Source organism: Ornithodoros turicata, chromosome 3 (genome assembly GCF_037126465.1).
Source record: "Ornithodoros turicata isolate Travis chromosome 3, ASM3712646v1, whole genome shotgun sequence".
Taxonomy (NCBI): domain Eukaryota; kingdom Metazoa; phylum Arthropoda; class Arachnida; order Ixodida; family Argasidae; genus Ornithodoros; species Ornithodoros turicata.
In genome coordinates this window covers 8,587,842-8,612,204 of record NC_088203.1, presented here as the reverse complement: position 1 = coordinate 8,612,204, position 24,363 = coordinate 8,587,842, and the positions used below count along the sequence as shown (strand labels likewise).

General features: G+C 48.5%; 2 protein-coding genes across 6 annotated transcripts in view; both read right to left on the bottom strand.

Moving 5' to 3' along the window:
- LOC135387946 (hepatocyte growth factor receptor-like) overlaps positions 1–9,916 on the bottom strand; it is a 33,137-nt gene extending 23,221 nt beyond the window's left edge. The window contains exon 1 of one of the 3 annotated variants that reach the window (XM_064617185.1): positions 9,803–9,916. The gene's annotated coding sequence lies outside the window, so the exon portion shown is untranslated. Of the gene's footprint in view, positions 1–2,239; positions 2,516–9,802 lie in introns of those variants that run through there. The other 2 variants (XM_064617184.1, XM_064617186.1) reach the window with 2 other exon arrangements.
- Positions 9,917–20,293: 10,377 nt separating this feature from the next.
- Positions 20,294–24,363, bottom strand: part of LOC135387940 (hepatocyte growth factor receptor-like) — a 42,807-nt gene continuing 38,737 nt past the window's right edge. For all 3 annotated transcript variants that reach the window (XM_064617172.1, XM_064617174.1, XM_064617173.1), the window contains 5 exons: positions 24,024–24,208; positions 23,706–23,815; positions 23,006–23,168; positions 22,458–22,594; positions 20,294–21,736 (listed from right to left, as the gene is read on the bottom strand). In XM_064617172.1, coding sequence (XP_064473242.1) covers positions 21,517–21,736; positions 22,458–22,594; positions 23,006–23,168; positions 23,706–23,815; positions 24,024–24,208 — 815 coding nt within the window. In that variant the 3' untranslated portion in view covers positions 20,294–21,516. The remainder of the gene's footprint in view (positions 21,737–22,457; positions 22,595–23,005; positions 23,169–23,705; positions 23,816–24,023; positions 24,209–24,363) is intronic.

Below are 24,363 nucleotides of genomic sequence, written 5' to 3'. Positions count from 1 at the left end.
TGGGTTATGGAAGCTGTGCGGAGGGATGGCGGCGAAAGAGGGCTGACTGCGAGACGGCGCCGCCAAGTTGAGTCGGAGGACGCCCGAAAGGCTGAGGATGCTGTCTTGCGTTAAGCATGGTTCACACTAGTGCGTTCTGCCGCGTGCGGATGCGTGTGGGCGCTGGTTACCGTGGCAACAGATACGTGAGCGACCTCCCGCAACAGAACGCATGCAGTTCGCCCGAGCTCAACTTTTTCCGACGCACGCAGCAGCCCGCATGCGGAGAACGAATCGCAAGGCCGCCTTTCGAGCGTGCGCAGTAGGTTTCTCTCTGCGAGACTGTTGTCAACATGGCGGCCACCGGAGTGGAAGGCGTTGAAAATCCCGCTCGGCGCTCATTGGCTTACGGTTTGGTGACGCACGCATTCGGACGCAGGTATGTGAACAGCGGAACGGATTGCCTACAACGCACTCATACGCACGCAGGCGCCCGCACGCAGCAGAACGCACTAGTGTGAACCATGCTTTAGCCTTGTGTACCGTCGTATGAAGGGTTACGTAGCGTTCGCGAAGGGTTGTTGAAGGGATGTGTAGCGTTGTGAAGAGGAGTTCCCAAGGGGTTTTCAAGTTTTAAGGCTAACGAATTTCCGTCGGATCCACACATGGATCGACCATGATTATTCTTCGTATGATATTGCTGGTTGTCTCTTGAATGTTGCAGTCTGTGACAAGGTGTCTCATGCTATGTGTGTCAATAGTAAGACCCCTGTGATCGTTCCTGGCACTAAGGGCACTAGTTCACGTCGCGTTTTTTGTTCGCATGATGGCGCTGGCGGTCTCTTGAATGTGGTAGTCTGTGACAAGGTGTCTCATGCTATGTGCGCTAATACTAGGGCCCCGGTGGCCGTTTTTGGGCACTAATAAAACATTATTATGATTGTTCAATTGAGTTATTTCAATTTTAAGAGCACACCGAGACAGCATTTTTCTTTTAAATTCAGTGTTTAGCGCCGGGAAACAACTGTGGCTATAAGCTGCGTAGAGAGACGGGGAGATGGAGGTAGGACAGCAGGAAGGAGCGGGGGATAGCGGGATTACTATGTCTCGTGGGCCGACTTCAGGGGGAACTGCTCCGACGTCTGGAAAGTCTGCCTTATACAGCACAGCTGGTGCAAGGATTCGAACCCACAACCTCCCAGTTTTCAGCACGGCCTCGGCTATAACACACGAGCGGAGAGACGGCACTGAAATGCTACAACTAGCAGTACCATCTGCACGTGAGAGTATCGAAACCCTTTCTTGTAAAATGGTGCTGCATAGTATTGTACGATAGCGTAGCATTGTATAGTACAATAGTACAGCTGCCGTCAACCTTAATAATAACACCGAAAAACACATGGTCTCGTGTCCGGGCGCGATTACAGCAACACTTGGGGCCGTGGGGAAATCTTCATTGAACAAAATTGTTCTATGAGTTTAACGCCATCATTTTGTTCACATAACATTCCCCCAGTGCCGCTAGGGTGTCTGTTATTGTGCTCGGAAATGAGACCGAATCTTTTTCGACTGTTATCATTAACGTTGACGGGAGCTTGATCTTCCTTCATCTTGATTAACTTCGAAATCTGTTCTCGCTGTTTGTTTCGAGTACAATTCATAACGGACAACGAGCGCAGCGGTTTAAAGAGAAAGCAGAGAGAAATGTAAAAGACGCAGAAAAAAAAAGAAACCTTGTCAGGGGTACGAAGTCCGTGAAACCCACTCCGGCTCTTCCGAGGCTAAAACAGACACTGTTTATTGCTTATAACGCGATCCTCCGTACATTCGAGAGTCCTGCTCGCCTGTGACACAAAATGAAGGGTGAGCTATCCATGTTTCTTTCGATTACGCAAAGAAAGAATACTCAAAGTGAGGAATTGATTGAAGTATTAGGTCCACATCAATGAAAAGTCTATGTTTCTTACTCCTTTTGGTTTGAGACGTTCAGGTAGGAGCTTTGAAAGTCAAAAGCAGTGCGACAGAATCGCGCGTTCCCCTCCATTCCACGAGTAATGCGCTCCATTTATCATAGACAGTCATCCTTTTTAGATGCAGAGAATCTTATCCTGGACCACCCTTTATTTCAGAAATATGTCAATCAGGTCCCAGGATCGGGCCAAAAGAAAACAAATGTGTTTGGAAAGCCTGAACAGGTAAAGTAAACAAATTCATATTTCTCGTCCCGCTAGCTACCCAAAGGTACGGGAACAGGACGTACCTGAATGACTCTTCACGGACAGTCCGAGAGTGTTATGCTCAGGACGTCGTGAGGATAACATGGAAGGACGAGTACACGATGACACTGTAGGGACGTCCTGAGGACCGCGTGTGTTCTTTGGGAAAGGACCGAACACGCCACCCAAGCAGCACAGTGTACTGAAAGTCGAGTGCAATAGGGGTGGACGGGTAAGTCTTGAACAGACTCGTGAAGCTAAAAAACGTTGATAAGACACATAGCGCCACCCCTATTGCACTCGACTTGCAGTACATTGTTCTGTATAAGTACGGCCGTTTCGTAGAAATAAACACTTACCGGCTCTCAACGTGTCTGCTTTCGTCCCTAACAGATAAGCATTAGCTCGTTTTCTTCCTTGTTGGTAGCACAGCGCGACGTACGCGTTGCCTGGCTGAAGCGTAATAGAATTTGAGAATGGAATACAAGGTCATTGGGACGGCAAATACAGGTACGAATGTCGTCAATTAAGGTAAAATGAACCCACACCACTACCACCACTTTCACTGGGGTCTCAAATCGCTTGGATTCTGTAGTAGAATTGATATGGACCGAGATGAGACTGCGCAGTTCTTGATCAGTCAGTCTACGATTAGAGCATGTCGTATCCGGTTCCGACAAGAGGTTCCGTTGGCCACACTCTGTCTTGGCCCACTATTACGTATGACAAATGATAAAGTTTCTGCGTGAATTTTGGAGGGGGATATATTTATTAGGACAAGGAAAAAAAAGGGGACAAAGCGTCAGCCAAACGGGACGTCGGCTTGCTATTCCGCAAAGAAAAATGTAAAAATCAATAAAAAAAGAAGAACATAAATAGAAATTAACCAAAAGAATCAGGAAATATCGGTGACAAACAAACGGTGAAAGAAGGATGCGATATATTAAAGACAAAGGTGAGAAAAAGATGAGGTTAATGCGTTGAGGGCTGACGGGTGATGGCAGAACACTGAAGAATGAGATGGCATGACCTGAGTACACAGGCTGTTCATGAGGCCTGTGCCTCTCAGGAACGTCAAAACTGCTTTGGTCACAAACCGCCGTAGGATGTCGTACTGTGCAGAGCAGAGTGGCCAGGGAAAAGCCTGTCACCGCATCTCTAGTGGGTGTCGTCCGAGCGTGGCTCGAGGGGTGTCGAATCTGTGACAGTCGAGGAGAATATGTGGAATATCAGCTTCAACAGCGCAAGTGGTACATGAGAGAACCGATGTTCTGAGGCTGGAACAACATGGAAGGGACAGTCACATACAAGGCCTCAAGTTGCCTAAGAAATTAACGATGAAAGATTAAAGTCACTGAAAAGGTTAGCCAGCTGTAGGACTCGAACCCACATCTTCTGGATTGCCGGTCCAGGGCTCTACCAATCAAGCTAAGCTAACACGCCTTCTCAGCGACTTCCAGGGCGCGTCATCTGAAGGGACAAACCAGTCACTCTCTCTCAATCATCCTCCTTTCACTCTTACATTTTTGCACACGATGGACACATTCATACGACAGGGATCGACGCAAGCGGCAAATGTTGAACATGAGCGCATGTTCAGCGCAAGTGGGACATTCGGGGGAGTGGAGAAGACCCATCTTATAGAGAAGCAGAGGTGTCCTGGCGACAGTGCGTTGTAGTCGGTGTAGAATGGACGACTCTCGACGCGAGCAGTGGTGTGTCGCAACGAAATCCATCGACGGGTCGATGGACCGGAGATGATCGTTCAATCAGACAGCGTCTTCTTGAAACTGCCGAGTGCCGCTGTGGCGGATTCGACGTATCTGTAATCGACATGCTGAGGCTGGAACTGGTACTGAACAGTTATTGACGGTGACGTCCCCGTGTGCCCCACGTGCTAAGGCGTCTGCGCGGGGGATTCCGTGCAGGCGGTGTGGGCTATGACCCGAGGATAGAAGTCGGTTGTATCTTGCGACTATCATGGTGTCTAGTGGTGGTAGCATCGTTCAGGTACAATAACTTGCCAGAACTTCTAGCTCCGCCTGTCCGTGAACTGTCCGTGAACACAGTCCATGCGCCAGGCCCTGATCCCGCAATGTGGTCTCTGACTTGGTATGTGATGTTTCATAGGGGAGTTTCTGCGCCACTTCATGGTTTTCATGTGGGATATAAAAGACTGCTGTTGACCCGCCTTAAGCCACTGATCCACCGGTGTAGACGGAATCGTTGAAAGTAAGCGGAGCTCAGGTGCTCCAGCGTAAGTCGAGTTTTTCTTAAGAAGATAAGGAATGCGTAGACAGGGAGTCGTTGAGAGTAAGCGGAGCTCAGGTGCTCCAGCGTAGGTCAAGTTTTTCTTAAGAAGATAAGGAATGTGTAGACAGGGAGTCGTTGAGAGTAAGCGGAGCTCAGGTGCTCCAGCGTAAGTCAAGTTTTTCTTCAGAAGATAAGGAATGTGTAGACAGGGAGTCGTTGACAGTAAGCGGAGCTCAGGTGCTCCAGCGTAAGCCAAGTTTTTCTTAAGAAGATAAGGAATGTGGTCACATTCAGGAGGCCTGCGAAGAGTGCACATTGACGGGGCATAGGAACGCACTGATGGTGTGGTGGTGGTGGTGGTGTACACTTTCAGGCGGTCAACAGCAGTATACTAAAGTTACAGACCGGACAATGAATATCGAGTTTGGAGGCTGCAAGCTGTTCATTGTCACCAGCGATTGGACACCCCGGAACACATTCTCATGCTCTGCACAAGATATGCACGCCAAAGGAGTCAACTGGGATCTGCCGGACACCGACACCGACTAGGACACCGTCTCGGCTCCACATCGTCTTCCCTCAGCCCCACTTGAGGAGCGCATGGCGACCTCTACCACGTCATCCTGGGGACAATATTGTGACGACGATAACGACGACTCATGTCACGCGCATTATCATTCTGTCCATTAAATCGTTGCCATCGCCACGCTGTGCTGCCCGTATCATTTGGTGAAGGTGCGGGCTCGCTGCCCCCCAAACATCCTCTACAAGAACACCTACAGGACGTAACCGGTGACTCCTTCCTGCACTGCTGCTGCGTCTCTGACCCTAGCGCTGCTGTGATGGCCATCCACCCCCCAACCCGCCCCGACGACGCGATAGACCAGACGACAACGACGGACCTGACCAGACGCTCCCCAGCCCCGTGGATGAACGACGCCCAGGACAGCAGCGTACAGTGGCAGTTAGGCTTAGCAAGCGAACCGGAGGCACCGGGCTACTGCGGACAGCACAGCGTCGCCTCATCTTTCGCCAACTGACATCCACCTCCACCACCTAACATCTTCGCTCATCAACATTGACCATCGTGCCCAGGAGGTCACGACTTCGGGGGAGGGGGGGACGACGGCCTTCGTCTTCTTGCGGAGTTCCTGCGGCCTGTTGACGGATCTCTGAAAGTGCTTCCCCCATCATCCCCCTCTCATCCGTTCCCAATGTGCAATAGGGGCAGTGTACCGTCTCAGCGGCGGTGAGTCGCCCACCGTATCATAATCTAATGAATAGATATGTATGTGTGTGTGGGATCTTCCCTCGAACTTTTGGACAATACAGATGTCGATATCGCGAACCTGTTGGGCGTCCGAGAAGAGAGACGCGTCGTCTTGTGCACTCGTAAATCTTATAGTGAGTTCCACTATGGAGACAGTGTGGTCTTGTGCGCAAGAAATATTATTGAGATCACGTCGTCATCGCGTTTCGCTGCACTTCTAGCAGTTCGGGTAGCCGCATGCTTGATGGGGAGTGGGGAGGGGAGTTCACTCTAGGTGTCCTAGAATTCAGATCTTGAAGTTCCAAGTTTTTCGGAATTAAATTAAATTCTATTCTCCCGGGCCTCGGACGCACCGTAACTATGCTGTGACGGTAATTCTGAGATTTACATGTCAAGAAAACTAATATCATGATTGACTTGATCAACAACTTTTAAAAACGACAAGCAAAAAAAGACAGTGAGACAGAGCAATAGAGGCACGTATATATAGCCGAGGCAAGCCGGTTCCACACTTGTAGTAGGGTGTAGAGTCACAATCTCCATGTTACAATTGAAATCCTGTCCAATCCAAGTTGGAAATAGGAATGAGTTAGGCGTTATGAACACATGAAACGTTACTAGCCGCTTACATCTGCCCCAGGTACAGATGAACACGATGAGTTCGACGTTTTTAAGACGCTCGTAATCCTGAACGGACGGAACCTTCACACGCCCAGTAAGATGCTCGAGACTGACTTGACTGTAAGGAGCAGTGCAATGCAGATACTCGCAGATAACGTGCAACGCCCGACTCAACTCCAATATCGCTGTGTCCGATATCATATACAAGTGTGTTCGACATAGCGTGGCGTATTCAAGGGCTTGAAGTGCTAGAACAAGATGGTAAATGCCGTGGTCTGTGGAGGTTGACATGTCGTAAAATGGTTTCGTCACGAACAGAGATACGTGTGGTCGGTTGCTACGAGGTATGTTCTATTCGAGCGCATTGCAGCACTGACCTGCGACATCAGTGGATTGGGAGCGTCTCTATTGATTCTGAGACGAATGTGATCATTAACGTGACCGGGGTTACTCGAATGCCGAACTGCAACGAAGTGACGTCACAGACACGCACACACATTGGATGACGATGAGATGGGCGATTCACCGCTACTGTGGCGGTATACACTGCCGATGAGGGGATGATGATGATGATGGAGCGCAAGAACTCCGCAAGAAGACGAAGGCCTTGCATCTGGTGGGCAGCGTTCGGCCACTGTCCGAGAATCTTCGGGAAGTAGAACGGCCGTTTGTCAATACGTTGCGTAGCAACTTCGATGAGTGCGCGCGCTCTTCGTGATATATTGCTGACAAGCCAGGATGTCGTCGCAGAGGTTGTCGTCTTGCACTCCACAAGTGGGGCAGAAGGAAGACGAGGTGGAGCCGAGACTGTTGTTACAGGGGCAGGTGTAGAGGCAACGTTCAGCCTCATTAGCTGCAAGAGCGTAGTAAAAGGGCGTGGTTGTCACGGAGGAATTTCAACGAGAGTATGCACGCACGCACACACACACACATAAAGAGACGATGATGAGATGGGGCTGATGCCGGCCAGCAGGCTGGGCGAAGAAGGAAGATGAGGATTCAGGTGATCAAAGCAGGGTGGAGAGGGGGGCCTGTTGATGACAGGAAATCCCAAAGGTGACGGAGGTCTGGTGCATAGGAACGCTACTGGACCATGGGCCAAGCACCTTGCCTATGGTAAGGGGGCGGTGGTCGATTGCGTGCTGTCCGTGCTGGAAGATCTCGCGTTCCCGCTGGTAGTCCTAGCAGTTGTGGAACTTTCGCCTTTTCGCGATAAAGATTGTTACCGAACTTGTGATTTCGCGTTGATCTGTGCGTTGATATCTGCGCTCCTTATCTGTTTTGTTGACGGTTTCCCTTCTAGAGATCTGTGGGCGGGGTCTGTTGGTTTAAAAGGAGCGCTCGGTTTCCGAGCGGGGTCTTCTTCAGATTGTTCCGTTCAAGGCTGGGGCTGCCTTTTGGTGTTCGCCGGGCTCTTGGGTGCGGATACCTGGCTTCTGCTGTTCAAAGGTATAAGAATAAACTGAGTCTGGCCGACTTGGTCTGTGCGGTGCATTTGGTACTCCGGTAGCGAGCGGGTGGTGCGGCCCTGGGAGTGGAAATCGCCGGCCCTGAGCAGGCCGCGAGGCGATTCCCACACACAGTCCATAAGTATGTGGTTCAGATTAGCGCGCGCATTGCATGATGCACAAAGGTCCGATGGCGCACGGCTGCCTCATAACTGGGGTAAATGCAACATTCAGAGTATGCGTTTTGCTGCGCGATTTCGCTTGCAAGTTATGCGCGCAAAAATACCTACATACATCCGTTCAATACAGCCCGGTGCTCACTTTGGCAAACTCTTCTACATGTGAAAACGTACACGGCGAAGGCAGGGGCATTATGTTGCAGGGTACACACCACGAACGGTGAGGCCATTGACCACAGGGCAGACTACAGACCACGGAAGATCACGCCTCTATATCATATTCGTAAATGTGAAGACAACAACAACAACTTTATTTTTAAGATGATGAATGGGGAGTTTCATCGCCAGGGGCGATTGATGATGGTGAAGTGGGGAATGAAATAATGGACCCCTTCACACTAAGGTTCGAAGTCTTATGGTGTCCAAAAATGTCAAAAGATAAATGTGAAGAAATTCTGCTGAACTGATGGAAATACTATATCATTGCATATTATATTACCCTATGTGAAGAATTCGTGGCGTGCAAAAACGTGACAACGTGTTAGTAACAATAAATCGGGATTGCGTAAGAACTAAATGACAGCTATTTACTCTTTGAATAGCCACTGCGCGTTAAAGGTACTGTAAAGCAGCACCGATCAAATGTCATTTAGTGTGGCTATTCGATAGTCCAAGCCACCAGGACAAAAACTGTGCAAGTTTCATTCCAATCGACGGTGCAGTTAATTAGAAAATTACAATTAAAGATTACGGGCAACACTGTACTAGGTATTCGAAATGAATCCGTACTTCTGACACATACGGCGGCAACCACATTGCATGCGTATAACACTATCAGGGCCCGACATAACAATCCACCACAATCCACCATAAAATCCGCCCCTGCAATCCACACAACGATCCACATCTGAGGATAAACGGATAAGCGAACTGAAATGAAATGCTGAGCCGTTGAAAAAAATGTGTCAGACGTTCAAGAAGCCAGACAGCGTCGGGACCTGTTTGTTCACAGAGGTTCACAGAGAGAGTTTGTTCGTTCGAAAGAGGCCGCGAACAAAAGGAGCGCGCAGGCGCAGCAGAGAAGTAGGGAGAGCCCCCATCGAACAGCGGCCAGCACTGGGTTACTTCGCAAAAACAGGGGTTAAAAGTTTAAACTGTTAACAGGGATTTCAGAATGCATAGATAAACAGGAAAACTAATAATATGGCTACTAAAATAACGAAGTTCCGATGTCATAGTGTGTAATACCAATTTTCAGTGTTGCCCGCTGTACAGGGGGTTGTTTGACACAAGGCGTCGCACCGCTCCACTACGCCGCATCTTTCATGGCAAATTAAAAATATTTATAGCGCGTTGTCGGTCATATGGTTCCGCATATGGTATTTAGAAGCAACAAAGTCTCTAGTCACATCACCGGCATATCATGCTTGTCTACTGCTTTACAGTACCTTTAAGATTTCTTACTTCTCGAGCGATAGTAATCCTTCCATGTTAGTGCATTCGCTACGCACAATTAAAGATGACGGTAGGTGCATTCTTTTCGCTTGCACCTCCTGCACCAGATCTGAACCGGGTTATTTGCGTGCTGCACTTTCCTGTTGACAAGAAAGGCATTACTAATAAAGTTCCTTTCAGCTGGAAAGTGCAGCTCCCGAAAACCCGTCTGGCGGGGAGCCCAAGGTAGTGCAGTCCAGTGCAAGCGAAAAGAATGGTAACCGAAGGTACCGCTAAGGGGGGTTGCTGAAATGACCTTGAACTCATGAGTTACACAAACTAGAGAAAACGCAAGATTCTGCTTTCCAAAGAGGCAAAAAAAGTAGGAAAGTAAAAACTTACGACTTATGAGATTATTCAATCCCGTCCAGACTGTCAGAGCGCTTTCTGTCAAACCTTGGTGGAAACGATCCAAGACGAAACTCCTCTCTAGAGTCTTTCGTTCCGTAATGATTGCGATACGCGGGCAATTGCGTTCCTTGTGCAACAACAGTGTCTGTTTAGCCCTCTGAGGAAGTCACCAGTCAGTTCCGTCTGGACGACCGCCAGCTCTGTCATCGACGTTGCTCATATCCTTTATTCCTCTCATAACGTCCATATTCTGTCTCTTTCGCCAACAAATAGTGATTTGTGAGTTACATTTACGACGGGTGACGGTTGAATGTTGAACAGCAGCAGCAACAACAACAACAACAAAAGCTGCATCTTCGTGCATTTTGCCAAGCGCTTTATGCTGCTAAGTAGCTTTATGGGCCATCGTTCGTGGTATATTTTTGGTCGTGTGACGCTATAAATGCTACGGACTGATTTACACGGTGGTTGGCCCTACAAACCTATCGCTTTTAAAAATATGTTAGAAGGCGAAGTTAGCCTTTCCTTTCTGCTTGCCTTTTTTTTTTCGTAATAAACATATCCCCCCCCCCCCTCCGGTAGCTTATGTGCTCTATATCTTCGAGATCACCGCAGTGACGGCTGTCAAATGAAAGATATGTAACGTGATGTCAGTGACTCCAAATGAATGAGGTTTATCATGTTCTCGGAACTGTTATCCTGAACACCCTTCCATGTGCTTAAAGGAGTACAGAGGGCCATCCAAAAGATTTTCAGTTTAAGACATCTGATGAAAGTATATGCGTCAATTTGCCGGACAGCACAAAAGGTTTTGATGCACATGCAGTTTTTTTTAGAAAAAAACAAAACAAAACAAAAAACGTACACAAACACGGCCGCGCTCGTTCACTCTCGACACGCCATAGGCCCGTTCCACTAAAGTTTCGCTCGGCGACCGCAGCGCCGATCAGGCCCCTGTTGTACAGCTGCCGTACTAGCGGATTGTTTGTGTCGTATTTCCCGCCGTTCCGCTGTACTGCGATGGCATACCGAAGAAAAGAAAGCCGGGTACACAATACTGTTGTATTGTAAGCTGTTCTAACATCTTGAAGAACACGAGCGGTCGGATTCCTGCAGTAAAGTCGTACCGTTTCCCCGGCAAACCATACGAGAAAAGGCAGGCGAGAAGCGCGGGTGACAGCAACATATCCCGCTTGGGTTTTTCCGGTTGGTTTTTCCCATGACAATCCCGCGCAAATCCCTGGATATAGTGAACGTAAAAGCCAGCTCCGGTGGCGCAGTGGTAACGCGTGCGCTTGGAGACTGGGAGGTCCGCGTTTCGAATCCGCGGGCCGGCTGTGCCGTCTGGGGTTTTTCCTGGGTTTCCCTCAGATGTGTAATAGGCGTTTGCCGGCACAGTTCCCCTGAAGTCGGCCCATAGACGCAGCTATCCTCCCCCCGAGCGGATTTCGCTCGGTCTTCCACTTCACCCTTTCCTCTCCTCCTCTCCACCACCTTTCCCTTCCCGAGAAACGTGCCGCCTAATCAGGCAGGCAGACCTCTCGGGTTCCTCCCAACGACACTCCTCCTCCTCCTCCTCCTAAAAGTAGCTGTGGTTTGCTGGTGCACGAACTGTTGTCACTTTTGTTCACGTAGCTGCAAACAGCTGCAGCATGCTTGCATTTTTCAGTTGTGCCAGCTTTACAGGTGCAAATTGCGGAACGCACTGTACGAGGGGCTTGTGAAACCTATAACAAATAAGTCATTACGTGGTAGAGAACAGACACGTAGTCCAACACGTTATCTGTGTTGCTGTAAGGTAAGGATTCAGGAATTATGGGTATGACACAAGAGGGACAAAGCCGGGGATTATGGGTATGACTCTGGAAATCGGAACGCTACGTTGTTGTGTGATTCATTCACCCACGCTCTCACTTATCTGTATGCTGTCGCAGGAACTTGTTAAATTTAGCTTGTGCTGTGACGCTTGACGCTATGGGTCATGGGCGTACCGAGAGGGGGGCAAGGGGGTGTCCCCCCCCGGAACTCCAAGGTCACTCGTGAAAATTGTGGCTCTTTAGACATTGGTCGTCATGATTATTCTCTGACGTCATAATATGAACCTCTGAACACCCGCACAGCCCCCCCTTGGAAAAAATTGTCCAGGAACTCTATACAGGGTGTCCCAGAAAACGTGTCATAGAATTATAATAAAAAACAACAACTACTACTACTACGCCACCTAGAATCACGCGGTCAAAGGCATGGTTCTCTGACAATCATCTTAAAATTAATACCGCAAAAACTAAGGTTACTTCGTTCACTCGTAAAAAGAATATTACTATCTTTCCATACTCATGCATTGGTGAGATATGTCGCGTGAACACTATTCGCGATCTTGGTGTAACTTTTGACTCCAAACTGCTTTTCCGCGAACATGTCACGGCGGTTAGATCCTCAGCAGTCAGCACTGCGGGTTCTGGGTCGTTTAACCTATAAATGCAAAATGTTTGAATCTCCCAGTACCTTTGTTTCACTTTATAAATACTGTGTTCTTCCTATACTCGAGTATGCGTCAGTTGTGTGGAACTCTCTTTGTGTGACTGATGTCAATCGCCTTGAAGCTATTCAGAAGAGAGCTCTTCACATCATTCATTATTTCTTTACTGTATAGAGGGGTAGTACATTTTTGGATGTGCTCCCAACCCTCCCTCACGTGGATCGAGAGGCACTGGCACAGCCTCTTTGTATTGGAGAGTTGGATACTGCTGTGCGAAGGGAAAAGTCCTTGTCCGGACGGCCTTCCCTCAGAATATTATAAGGCGCTTCGGCCTTCTCTTCGGTGGTTTCTTTTCGAGGTGGTGCGCAACAGCCTGAATGGTGCTCCGTTCCCAGAATCGTTCGGCTCCGGGGCATATCGTGCTGCACCCGAAGAACAGTGGTGATTTGGCTAATCCGGAAAACTGGCCTCCAACAACGCTTCTGAACTGCGACTACAAGCTTGTTACGTCTATCTTGGCCTGTCGAATTCAGAGCGTTCTTCCTTCTGTAGTCCACCATTCCCAGACATGCACTGTACCAGGGCGACACACACACACACACATATACATTGGATGATGATGGGGTGGGCGAACAATGTATGATACTCATGGAAACTGCTCTCCAACGCGTCGATCAACGCCAGTTCGACTTAGCCAAAATTCTCGGGCCATGGTCGGACCCCTCACATCTGATGCAAGGCCTACGAGCTGCTGCTGAGCTGCTGCTGCTTTCCATCACCATCACTTTCTCATCCCTTCCACAAGCGCAATGGGGCAGTGTACCGCCATAACGGCGGAGAATGACCCACCACATCATTATCCCATTTATGTGTGTTTGTGTGTGTGTTGAGAGATATGCTGCCCTACGTGTCCATGCGAATATCGGATGCGTCTCTGTTGTCGCCTGACCAGAATAAGGCGTTTGACCGTGTGGCCCATTGTTACATGTTCACTGTGTTTGAGACATATGGCTTCCCTGAATGGATCTGCAATGCAATCAAACACCTTTACCGCTACCATCGTAGTTCCTTGTACATCATGCAAAGATTTTCCAGAGAATTCCCTGCCTCAGGAGGAGTGCGTCAAGGGTACCCTCTTTCGCCAGCTTTATTTACCCTAGTAATTGACCCCCTCCTCCGGAACATTGACACGAATTCGGGGAACCGTGGTTTCCCTCCCCCGCAATCAGGCGAATGAAAGGTGACTGCCTACGCTGATGACGTAACAGTTCTTCTACGTGACGTTGACTTTGCACTCGAAACATTGCGTGTGTATGAGTCCCATGCAGCGGTGTGGGGGGGGGGGGGTGCCCTGGACTACCAGAAGACCAGGCTCATGCCTCTCGGGAATCCTGCGCAGTACATATGTCTCTTCCCTTTCAGCTCGCCACTTCGCTTAAGAGCCACTTCGATAAGATTGGTGTAGTGTCTGACAATCGCGGGTCTACGGCTGATAATTGGACAATGGCCCTTGAAGAGCTGCGAGCAAAATGTGAAGCTGCCTCGCCCTACGAACTTTCTTACCGAGAGCGAGCGTACCTTCTCCGCTGTATTTTATCAGGCCGTTTGTGGCATCTGAGAACCACGTCTCAATAGCCCCACAGACAGTTGTGGTCCGGATTCATTCCTGTTTTTTCTCTTTTTTTGGAAGGAACGAAGAGGGCCTATAATAGCACGTGCAGTGTTGTCCTTTGGTGAATCTGCTGGCGGCGTAAATTTGCCAGACTTCGGTCTTATGAACCGCGGGATCGCCCTGAGTACGAAGTCTTTTTAGCGTTGAAGAAACCCCTACTAACCTACTGGATGGGGCCGTTTCTGTGTGAATTCCCGCACGTGACCGCCAACAGCAGTGGTACCGCAGCGTTAACATGCAGCCGTTCGCGCTTATCAGTAGCCGCCCTTACGTGTAACATCACGGTACCATTACCATTTTACCAAAAGCTGTCGTTGCTTGTCCCCGTCCGCAGCCTGGCATCTGCTTCAGCCTCTTCTATGGCAAAGAAGGTGCTACAGGGCACTGTCACAACATGTGACGGTGTGAGAAGACGAATGGAGCACGCGGCAAACATATCGTGGGCATCTGTATGCGCCTGTCTCCCTGGATTTTTACGAGACGTCATGCGGAGTTTTGCCTGGGGAATCCGGCCAACTCGAGATCGTCTCCACTCATGGAACGTAACAACATCAGACGTCTGTACATACTGTACGCACCAGGAAGCTAACCATCATGTTATCTTCGAGCGCCACGTTGCTCGTACATTCTGGAGCATAGTCAGACGGTCCACACACATCTTGTATCCTGTACAGTTCGACCATATAGGCGGCCACATCGGCTGAGTGTCTTCCTCACTGCGTGTGGTGCTTCGGTGCTGTGGAAAGCTCGTTGCACTGCTGTGGCCCGACGTCAGCGGACGACCCCTATCTTCTTGTTAGTTTGCAACGTGCGCGTTTTGCTCACCAAAGTGTTACAGCATGAACTACTGGCTCTAGGTCTGCAAGAATTCACGCGAAAATGGCGGCATCACCTTTCTATCTTGCTTCACAGTGGGTGGGTGACCGTCCCTTGTGCGCCCTCCTGAGCGTTATTCACGTGCTCTCATTTGCCCTGTAAATACTCTGCACCTGCATGTGCACGTACTCTGTGGGATATCTAATCAGAAGATACAGGGCACGCAGTGTCATGGCGACAGCAAGGGGCGTGGCAGATGAACGTGGTATAAAAGAGGGGTTACTGCGCTCAATTATTTTGGCTTTGTCTCGACGGCTGGAAAGGACAATAAATCTGGTATGTTTCCTTGAATCTGCTTTTGTGCTGCTTGTTCCTCCGTGCACGGAACGGACGGGCTGACGCCCCGAGGTTGTGGGAACGTAGGTTTCCACAACTCATACTCATTATGTACTGCATTCCATATTGTAGATAATCGCAGACATCTAGAGTGGTGGACTTAAGGAGTACTATGTATGTATGTAAGTAAGCAAGTATGTGTGTATGTATGCAAGGCGTATGTCAACTAGGGTGTGAAGTAGCAGTTCTTATTCCGTTCTTGAGTTTAATGAATTTTCCTTTAACAGAAAAAGTGACAGCTCTTGAAATTGGGGGAAGGGAAAGCATGATTTCAGCGGAAGCCGGATGCGATGAGCTATCCCTGCCTTATTCATCTCGGGCCACTCCAGAGCTCTTGGCACGCGCAATGCTGTGTGGGCTGAGGGCCAGTTCTCACTTAGCGACGCCCGACGCGACGTCGTGAACGGGCGGCGGAAGTAGAGGTGCATTTCCGCCGCCCCGTCAGAGCGCACGATTTTCACGTTCCCACCACAGTGGCATTCCGTCGTACAAAGCAGACGAAAACTCAAGAGGCGTGGCCTTTCTGTGTCACCTGATTGGTCGCCAGCCATAGTTCTCGGCAGCTCTCGCTGACGTCGTGAAAGAGACCGGCATGGCAATTTTTTTTCTTTTTTGCTCGACGTCTCTCTCAACGCCGGAAATGCGCGTCTATTTCCGCCGCCAGCTGACGACATCGCGTCGGGCGTCGCCAAGTAAGAAACTGGCCCTGAGCGTAAGCAACCTCCTTTTGGTCGGGTTGTCAGCGAAGGCGCGTAAAGCCTCGTTCCGCGCTATGCTCTGGGCGCTCCGAATTGCCATGATGTTCTGCTTTTTTTTTTCTTTCTTTTTGATGGGATAGCTTCTCAATATCCGTGTCAATAATCATGAACCTGAGTAAATTCGGCACGCGCTTCACATTGGTGGGGTAAAAAAAGCGACCCATTACTTGGCAAATTTTCGAGTTCAGTTCGTACAAATTGACATAATCAAACTCAAGTTAGATGACATTCACATCAGGAGGTGGCAAAAACCTAGTAAAAACAATATGCCGTTGACCGCATGATCCTAGGTGGCGTAGCTTTTTATTATAATTCAATGACACGTTTTCTGGGACACCCTGTATACACTGTTTCTAACATATCGTTCGATCAAATCGCCTGGTCGATGTGTCAAACGTAGCAAAGAAGGAACTAAACCTGGAGACAGGACATGGTATGGTACTTAGGGGTACGGTCGCATCCGTTCCAGTCGATTTCGAAAGTCACTTTATTAAGTCATATAAGTAATATATTTATTAAGTCATAAAGTCATGTTATTAAAGAGTGTCATTTTGTTCCTGGTTGACCACTGACCACGGTATCGAAAATCCAACGCGAAATACTGATGTAGTTTGACTGCTATTCGACGGAATACATGACAAGAACAGACGACGGATGTGTAGAGTATGCCAGAATCACCTCTCTGGGAAAACGAGAAAACTTCATTTCATGGCCTCGAAAAAAGAGATGACGCGGTGGTGCGAGCGTCTGGACGGCACATTTCTCCTCTGAGCGTGGCGCGAAAACAAGATGGCGCATGCTCGCTCTTGAAACTGTGTCGATACTCTGAAGCGAAGCTTTTTTAGTGACTCTTACGCATCCGAGTCACAACGTAGCTCGCCCGCGTGCTTCAAACTGTCGCTTGTACACTGATCATGCTACGAAAATGCTCGTTGGAGACGACGTACTTGGATCACGTTTGCATGCTTTTAAACGTGTGCAAACACATAAGTAGCAAACGCGTGAACAAAACATGTGAATCGGCTTCCTCATCTCCCTGGCGTCCGCCATCTTGTCGTATGCCTCACCCTGAATGTGCGGACTACATTCTCAGCTTGCGGAGGTATACCTCTGTGACAGCAGCTCTTGAGTTATTTCCGAGCACAATAGACTAGCGCTAGCTACGCTACTACTCCAGTCTAGTCTAAGTCTAGTCTAAGTCTAGTCTAGTCTAAGTCTAGTCTAAGTCTAAGTCTAGTTGAGGCTATGACGTACGCGCTCGCCAGAAAGAGTTAAGCTCTTCAGCAGACTTGACATTGTAGTGCAAAGGTACCTGGAGATCTCAGAGTGAATGTCACATTGGCTTACCTGGTCGAGAGTGCGTACTGTGAGAGTGTTTGCCATAAAAATGGTGGAAGTGCAAGGGTGCAGGCGAGCTAGTGCATTGTAAAAAGACGATTAAAACCGGAGACACGGAACAGAAAAAAATGCAACACGGCAAGTTCTCACACACAGCAACCCAATTAATGACAGCCTACACTCCCAATAACCTCCTGATGGGTGGAAAGGGGGAAACAGAGGGAACACTAACACAATTTCCTCGTGACTTATTCTCTTTGTACTCAGCTAAGAGTCGCCCAAACGGGTCACGCGCCTTTTTCAATGCAATGGTCTCTTCGAAAAGCGGAAAACAATTGCGACAGTCTCTCAAGTGTTCGACCAACTCAGAATTTCCTGAAAGGCTGTCTGCATTCACCCTTTCCTCTCCTCCACCTTTCCCTTCCCGAGAAACATGCCGCCTAATCAGGCAGGCAGACCTCTCGGGTTCCTCCCAACGACACTCCTCCTCCTCCTCCTCCTCCTCCATTCCTTTTATGCCCTACCAGACTGTCCTACGTAGCAAAAAACCACGTGCAAAAGGAATATTATACACCATGCCTACGGCGCACTCAACAAAGCGGGTCTTATGGTCTGTCTTTTTTCTATTCCGTGTCTCCGGTTTTTATCGTCGTTTGCCATAAAAAGTTCGTCGTCCGCTTATCTTCCATGTTTGCCTGATATGGGACGTACACGCTCTACGTTAAAACTTGCGTCTAATCGGTTTGAAGTTAGCGAGGCTTGTACAGGTCCCGACAAAAGTTTACGGAACACGCGAGCGGTGTATTTTCTCCTCGGTACGACACCCTAGCGGCAAGCGGAAGCTGGCGAAATCAGGCCAGTTCACTGCCTCAGAGGGGTGGACGACTGTGCTCTTAGCGACATACAGCAGTACAGGGTGTTACCCTATAAAAGTCTACCCGCGCCGGCATGCCGTGCTCGCCAATTACTCAATGCAAGCGGTACAATGTGTTGCCTACGTATAAAACTCATAAGGACATTCCATCATGGTAAATATCGAAGTGATTGAGCACCGTAACGCAAAGTTATAGCGCAAAACGTGAGGTTCCCGTAGTCAAAACAGCAAAGATGGCGCCTCTCAGTTAGCAGACGACATCCCTTTTGGGTGTCGTCTGCTGAGTATGCGTCGTCATTTTTCGTTCCTCACGTTGCTTAGTTCTGAGCAAAATACGACAGTTACACGAAAGCCAAATGAAAACTGCCGTTCCATCCGGCTGGCAGGATATGCGACACGTTGTCGTGTGGGGAGCAGCATGTCAAGTGCTCTTCTCAACGCCGCCATCTTGTTTGTTTTGACTATGGGAATTGCACGTTTTGAGTTATAACTTCGTGCTGCGGCACTCAATCACTTTGAAATTTACCAAGATTAATTGTCCTTATGAGCTTTATATAAAGATCGCACAATGTGCCACCTGCATTGAGTAATTGGCGAATACGGCATGGCGGCACGGGTAGACTTTTATAGGGTAACACCCTGTAGTTTCGGTATGACTACTGTTGTATGTGCCCGCAAAGTGAGTTGGATTTTACTGTTGTGCTCGCCAACAACACATGATTCACCGATTGTTGAGACGGGGAGCTCGCCGCTATCATCGTGATAACAAGGATGAATCATAGTGGCAACACTTTACGGTGTATTGACGCTGACATTGATAACTGATGGATTGATAAACAACTGACGTGAGTCACGAGTTGTTGACGAGCACAACAGTTAAGTCCAACTCACTTCGCGGGCACATTCAACAGTAATCATACCGAAACTACCGCTGTGTGTCGCTAAGAGCGCAGTCGTCCACCCCTCTGAGGCAGTGAACTGGCCTGATTTCGCCAGCTTCCGCTTGCCGCTAGGGTGTCGTACCGAGGAGAAAATACACCGCTCGCGTGTTCCGTAAACTTTTGTCGGGACCTGTACACACCCTAAACTGTACTCTTCTAAAGTGGCACCATCGTCCACGCTGTATTTGCCTATTCGATAACAACAACAACAACTTTAAAGGTACCATAAAGCAGTCGAGGTGCAACCTCATATTTTGTGTGCCCTGAATTGTGTACGTCCTCAGGAGTAAAATGCCGCAAAATTTTCTCACATAGACGTTATAGATCCCGAAAAAATCAAAATTAAAATCTGCTGGCAACACTGTGGCGAAGCAGACGGACGAAACGTCCACTCCGCCAAGTACGGCGGCGAAACTGTCTCATGCGCACGACTCTGGGCCGAACACAGCGGCACCTCGGGTGCCACGGAGGTACTTGATAGGTTGGAACCATGTGCGCCATGTGTAACTTAGCTACTGAGTGCAAGATTCGGCTTGTGTTTATTTTCTTTCACACACGTTACATTTTTCTCAAAAGGTAGTATTTGCAAATCCCGACAGGAAAGCCATCTGTTTATCGGTCTCCTTGCTTACAGGGTTGCTTGACAAATTGAGGGCTTCTTCCCACCAGGCGTCGCCCCGACATTCTTGACTGCGTTTTTATTTACCGATTAAAAATACTTAGAGTCAACTCCTGAACATATTACTCGTTGTGCTGAGCCTTTGAGTCAAGCACTCTCACGTCATGCTGATTGCATAGGTTCGCCCTCGACTGCTTTATAGTACCTTTAAATGATGAATGGGAAGTTTCATCGCCAGGGGTGGTACCCTACCCCATTGCTGGTGGTCACGCGGGGAATGAAATAACGAGCCCCTTCACAATAGGGATCGAAGTCCTGTGGTATCCAGGTGCACGGCCAGCGCCCCAGCGCTCGGCCTACTGGAATATTAACTCAGACGTCCTCTAGTTCAAACGAGCTATACTGATGGTTGTAGACGGGTAGAAATCCAGCGAACCGGTAAGGAAGCTTGAAGGGAAGTGCCTCAAGACGAGAGCCGCCGATACAGACTGTTCTTCTTCTGGGCACCGTCCTCATCATGATGAGGATGATGAGGTGCTGAGGCATTTCCCTTCAAATATACTGATGGTTGTGCTGAGTGAACAGGAAGGAAAAGACAATATTTTTAATGTTGATCAGACATCACGTGCGTCGCTTTTCAACGAGATAGTCTTGATATATGTCTTCAGATAGTCTTCTTATATGCTCAAGACATATTCCAATACTGCTTTGCATGCACAGGCAGCTGTACGACTGCTGGGTTGGAATAACGTTGTCTACAGGATTGAGTGAATAGCACATCACTGTAACTTGTGAGCATGCGACAGATTATATTTCGTCTGTTTCTCTTCGAGACTTTCACTAATATAATTTGGCTGAATCCCTCATGATATGTCCTGAACATGTTTCCACTTCGTCAGGTGGGAGCACCTGGAAATACAGCGGTAGTCAAAAAGTATCGGAATTCATTAGTCTGACAATGTATTTCGCAGTTACACCTGAGATGCTCGCGAGACTATCGAAATTACTGTTGACTTTGGTAAGAAGATATGCTACACTGCAGCTACACATGCTCAGTTCGTTCAGTCTGTTTTATGTACAAACGAGGTATATGGAATGATGACTGTACACCAGACCATCTGGTAGCGACACTGGTAAGCGAGAGGTCACAAGGCACAGCGGATCCTCCGCACAGAAGGCTTTTTTCTACTGGATATCGACAGTTCTTCCAACCAGTCTTCTGTTCGAAGCACCAGTGGCTCCTGGCAGAAATCAGCAGCCATGACGTTCTCCAAGCAATACCACCTTACGGTACACCTCTCTGGAGAACCCTGCCGTTTTCATTCACTGTGGCTTTGTTGCAAAAGCATTCTTTTGTAGCAGGGCATTCGTGCCATTGTCCTTTTACGCTCTTGCAGCCCTGCAGAGTTCACTGACATAGTTTATCTATGCGAAACAGAGTTCTAAAATAACAGTGAGTTGTAGAAATGACAATGGCGTGAAACAAAATTCGATGGCTTTTCTGGAGCTGGAGCAATGACTTCCATGAGCACAGCAATCACGCATGTGAAGTCACTGTGTCTTTATATCGGGCCGTACTCAACGCTGTAGACCATGGGAAACTCAGCCGTGGCTTCCTTCGATACTGGCGAGCTCTAGTCACTGAATGAACCCTTCAAAGTCCGTTGTCCAAGCCTACACAGTAGGCCGTAGCACAACATCACTGAACGTGAGAATGGCAATGCTTTATGATGATGTCTTGCTGATGTCCTTATGGCGTTTCTACTTAAAGATCACAGACGTGTTTCTTTCAACTAGTGCAGAAGGGGTATTTCATCTTTGATACGAAGGACCGGCCTCATCGTCGTCGTCGTCGTCCTCTTCGTCGCCTTCCGTTCGGGGATAGTTGACGTAGGTCACTTTTAAGCCGACTTCCTTGTCACGTTTCCTCTTTTGAAGTGTGGTGATCACGTTAGTCACGTCCTGCACCAGGCGGGAGAAGGGTGGTCGTTTCTTGGGGTCTTCTTCCCAGCACTGAAGCATGATTTCGTACCTGCAAAAATTGAACAGCGTGATGTGAAATTCGACCAACAATGAAGACACGATTTATGTTAAACGAAGTGCTTCTAAGTTCAGGACTAGGCGTACGAGTGTAAGGCCAGAAGCAGGTTGGAGAACTTGCATTTTCGGAACTGTGTTTGACTTATCCAATTCATGTGCAGACACTGTTTTACTGCTTGTACTTTATCTGTAGTATATTGGACCTGCTAGGTACTGTGCATGTCGGTTCATATTTCTAATATAAATATACTTTTTTCTGGCAACAATACGATCTGCTTTTCAGTCAAAGCTGCCTTTGAACAAGTACAACCACAATCCTTAGGGCCGTATGCTTCAACGATCCTCAACTCGACCCACCACTTGAGCTGCTCCTGGAGGCTGGTTTTGTGGTTCAAAAATCCACCTTCACTCGAAGCGCCACCTGAGCGCAGGGAATCCTTCGAGCTTTCCTCACGTATAGTACATGGTACTACGGATGTTTCCTTGAGGCCCAATGACACCTCAAGTGGAGGAGCGCTCCTTTCGTCCACTCACTGCTATCGAGGATCGTCTAACAATACGGCCGTTGGTCACCATTCTTCTCCTCACCCGTCGTATTGAGTAAAAGCAAGGCTTGAGCGCAGCGATTGAGCGCCAGAGCTTAGCTTTACTTTCTGTATCACTTTGGCTTCGTACTGTGTTCAAGAAGACAGTGCATAGCGGAGTGTTCTTACAGAATGTCTGGACAGAAAGATGGCTGTTGCATCCGTCGCCCTTGCTTCAGGAAATTGACGATGTCCCAGTTGTCCACTTCAGGATATGGCGTCACACCTCGTGTCATCAGTTCCCATAATACAATGCCGTACGCCCACTGTGAATGAACAGGAGGTTATAAGCAGCTATTGAAGCCTGACCTTACTGTTGCGGAGACCGCGAGTTTCCGCGAAGTACGACCTCATTCAGTGACGTCACTAGCGGGGTGCGAGGGGTGCGGTCCGCACCAGGGGGTGCGGACGGAAGGGGGGACGGACCAAGTGCGGACGGACCACCGCGACGGAAGGGGGTGACGCACCAAAATCAACATGAGGAGCCGTCGGCGAACCCGTTATCTTATTTCTGCGCGTGGTATGATACTGTTATTTATCGTGTATCGTGTGTGGAAAGGGAACCATTATTGGGGGTGGGGGTGAGGCAGAGAGGTCCCGCACCGGGTGACGCGTACCCTAGTGACGCCGCTGGCCTCATGTATATCTCCAGCTTTGTATTGTTGAGCAGTACTTACCACGTCAGTCTTATGATTGTAGATGCCCTTTTCTAAGCTTTCCGGCGCCATCCATTTCACTGGAAGTTTCGTTTTTTTATTATCCCCGCTGTAGTAGTCCTTTTCATAGACGTCGCGGGAAAGACCGAAGTCCGCGACGTGAACTGTGAAGTCCTCACTTAGCCTGCAAGACATGGGTAAGATTTATTTAGGCATAGTATCTTACACATTCACAGTGCTTAGAACATAATGACTTTGCACGTAGGGGTAGAGGGAAAAAAAATTGAGACATAGGCCGCACCGATGCCGCCAGCTCCTCCAGAACACTTGGTGCGTGCGTTAAAAAAAAACATAACTTTTTTTAAAGATATTTTGAGCGTTGAGGCTTGAAAGGTGGACACAGTCCTTATGTCCTTCAGAAAGCACACACGGTCAAGTATAGAACTCGTAAAAACCGTAGGAAGCTTCGTTGAAGAATGTGGTCCTCAAGTTTGCTTCACTGTACTCCTCATTCGGCAGGCAAAGCACGCTTTACAGGCACACAATTTCGGTATATTGCTTTCTGCAGCGCATTAGAACTGTAGTAAGCGCAGTAACAACAACAACAACTTTATTCTGAGATGATGAATGGGGAGTTTCATCGCAAGGGGGCGACACTCTACCCCGTAAACGCAGTACAGTTTTCTGGAACATAGGAGAATCTGGGGAAGAGACTACTCACATGCAGTTCCTCGCAGCGAGATCTCGATGTACAAACTTCTGACTCGAAAGGTAGTTCATGCCTTCAGCGATGTGGATGCCATACGTAATCAGATCCTTCACAGTAGGAGACTGTAAGAATGAAAAGAAAAAAAGAGCTTGCCTTTATATGATATGGATCGGACTGTTGTGCTCGCGAACTAGTGACAAGAGTTATCATTCAGAAGGAACGTCTCCACGTGAAGGAACAGAACCGAAAGTGTTGCTTTCCCATCAAATGCCAGTGACTGTAAGGCGATAATGAGCTCCCACAAGAGATGCAACAACCCAGCAAACTCACATTTCTTTCATCTCGTATGTAGGACAAGAGGTCGCCATATTTCATGTAAGGAGTGATGACCATGAGCTGTCCATCGGTGTCTACACAAAGTCCAATGAGGGAAAGGACGTTTGTGTGGTGGAAGTCCTTCATAATTAACGCTTCCTCCAAGAAGGCTTGGCCATCAAGCTCCACACCCCTTGAGTCTGCAAGATTACGTTCGTAAAGAAAATATATCTATGGACATTACTTTGCCTTCCGACGAACATTCTCTAACAACAGCATCCTACGAAAAGATTGGCAAGAGATGCCAACGAGAGATAGCAGAACAAAAAAATTTACAGAAAAATCTCAAAATTCT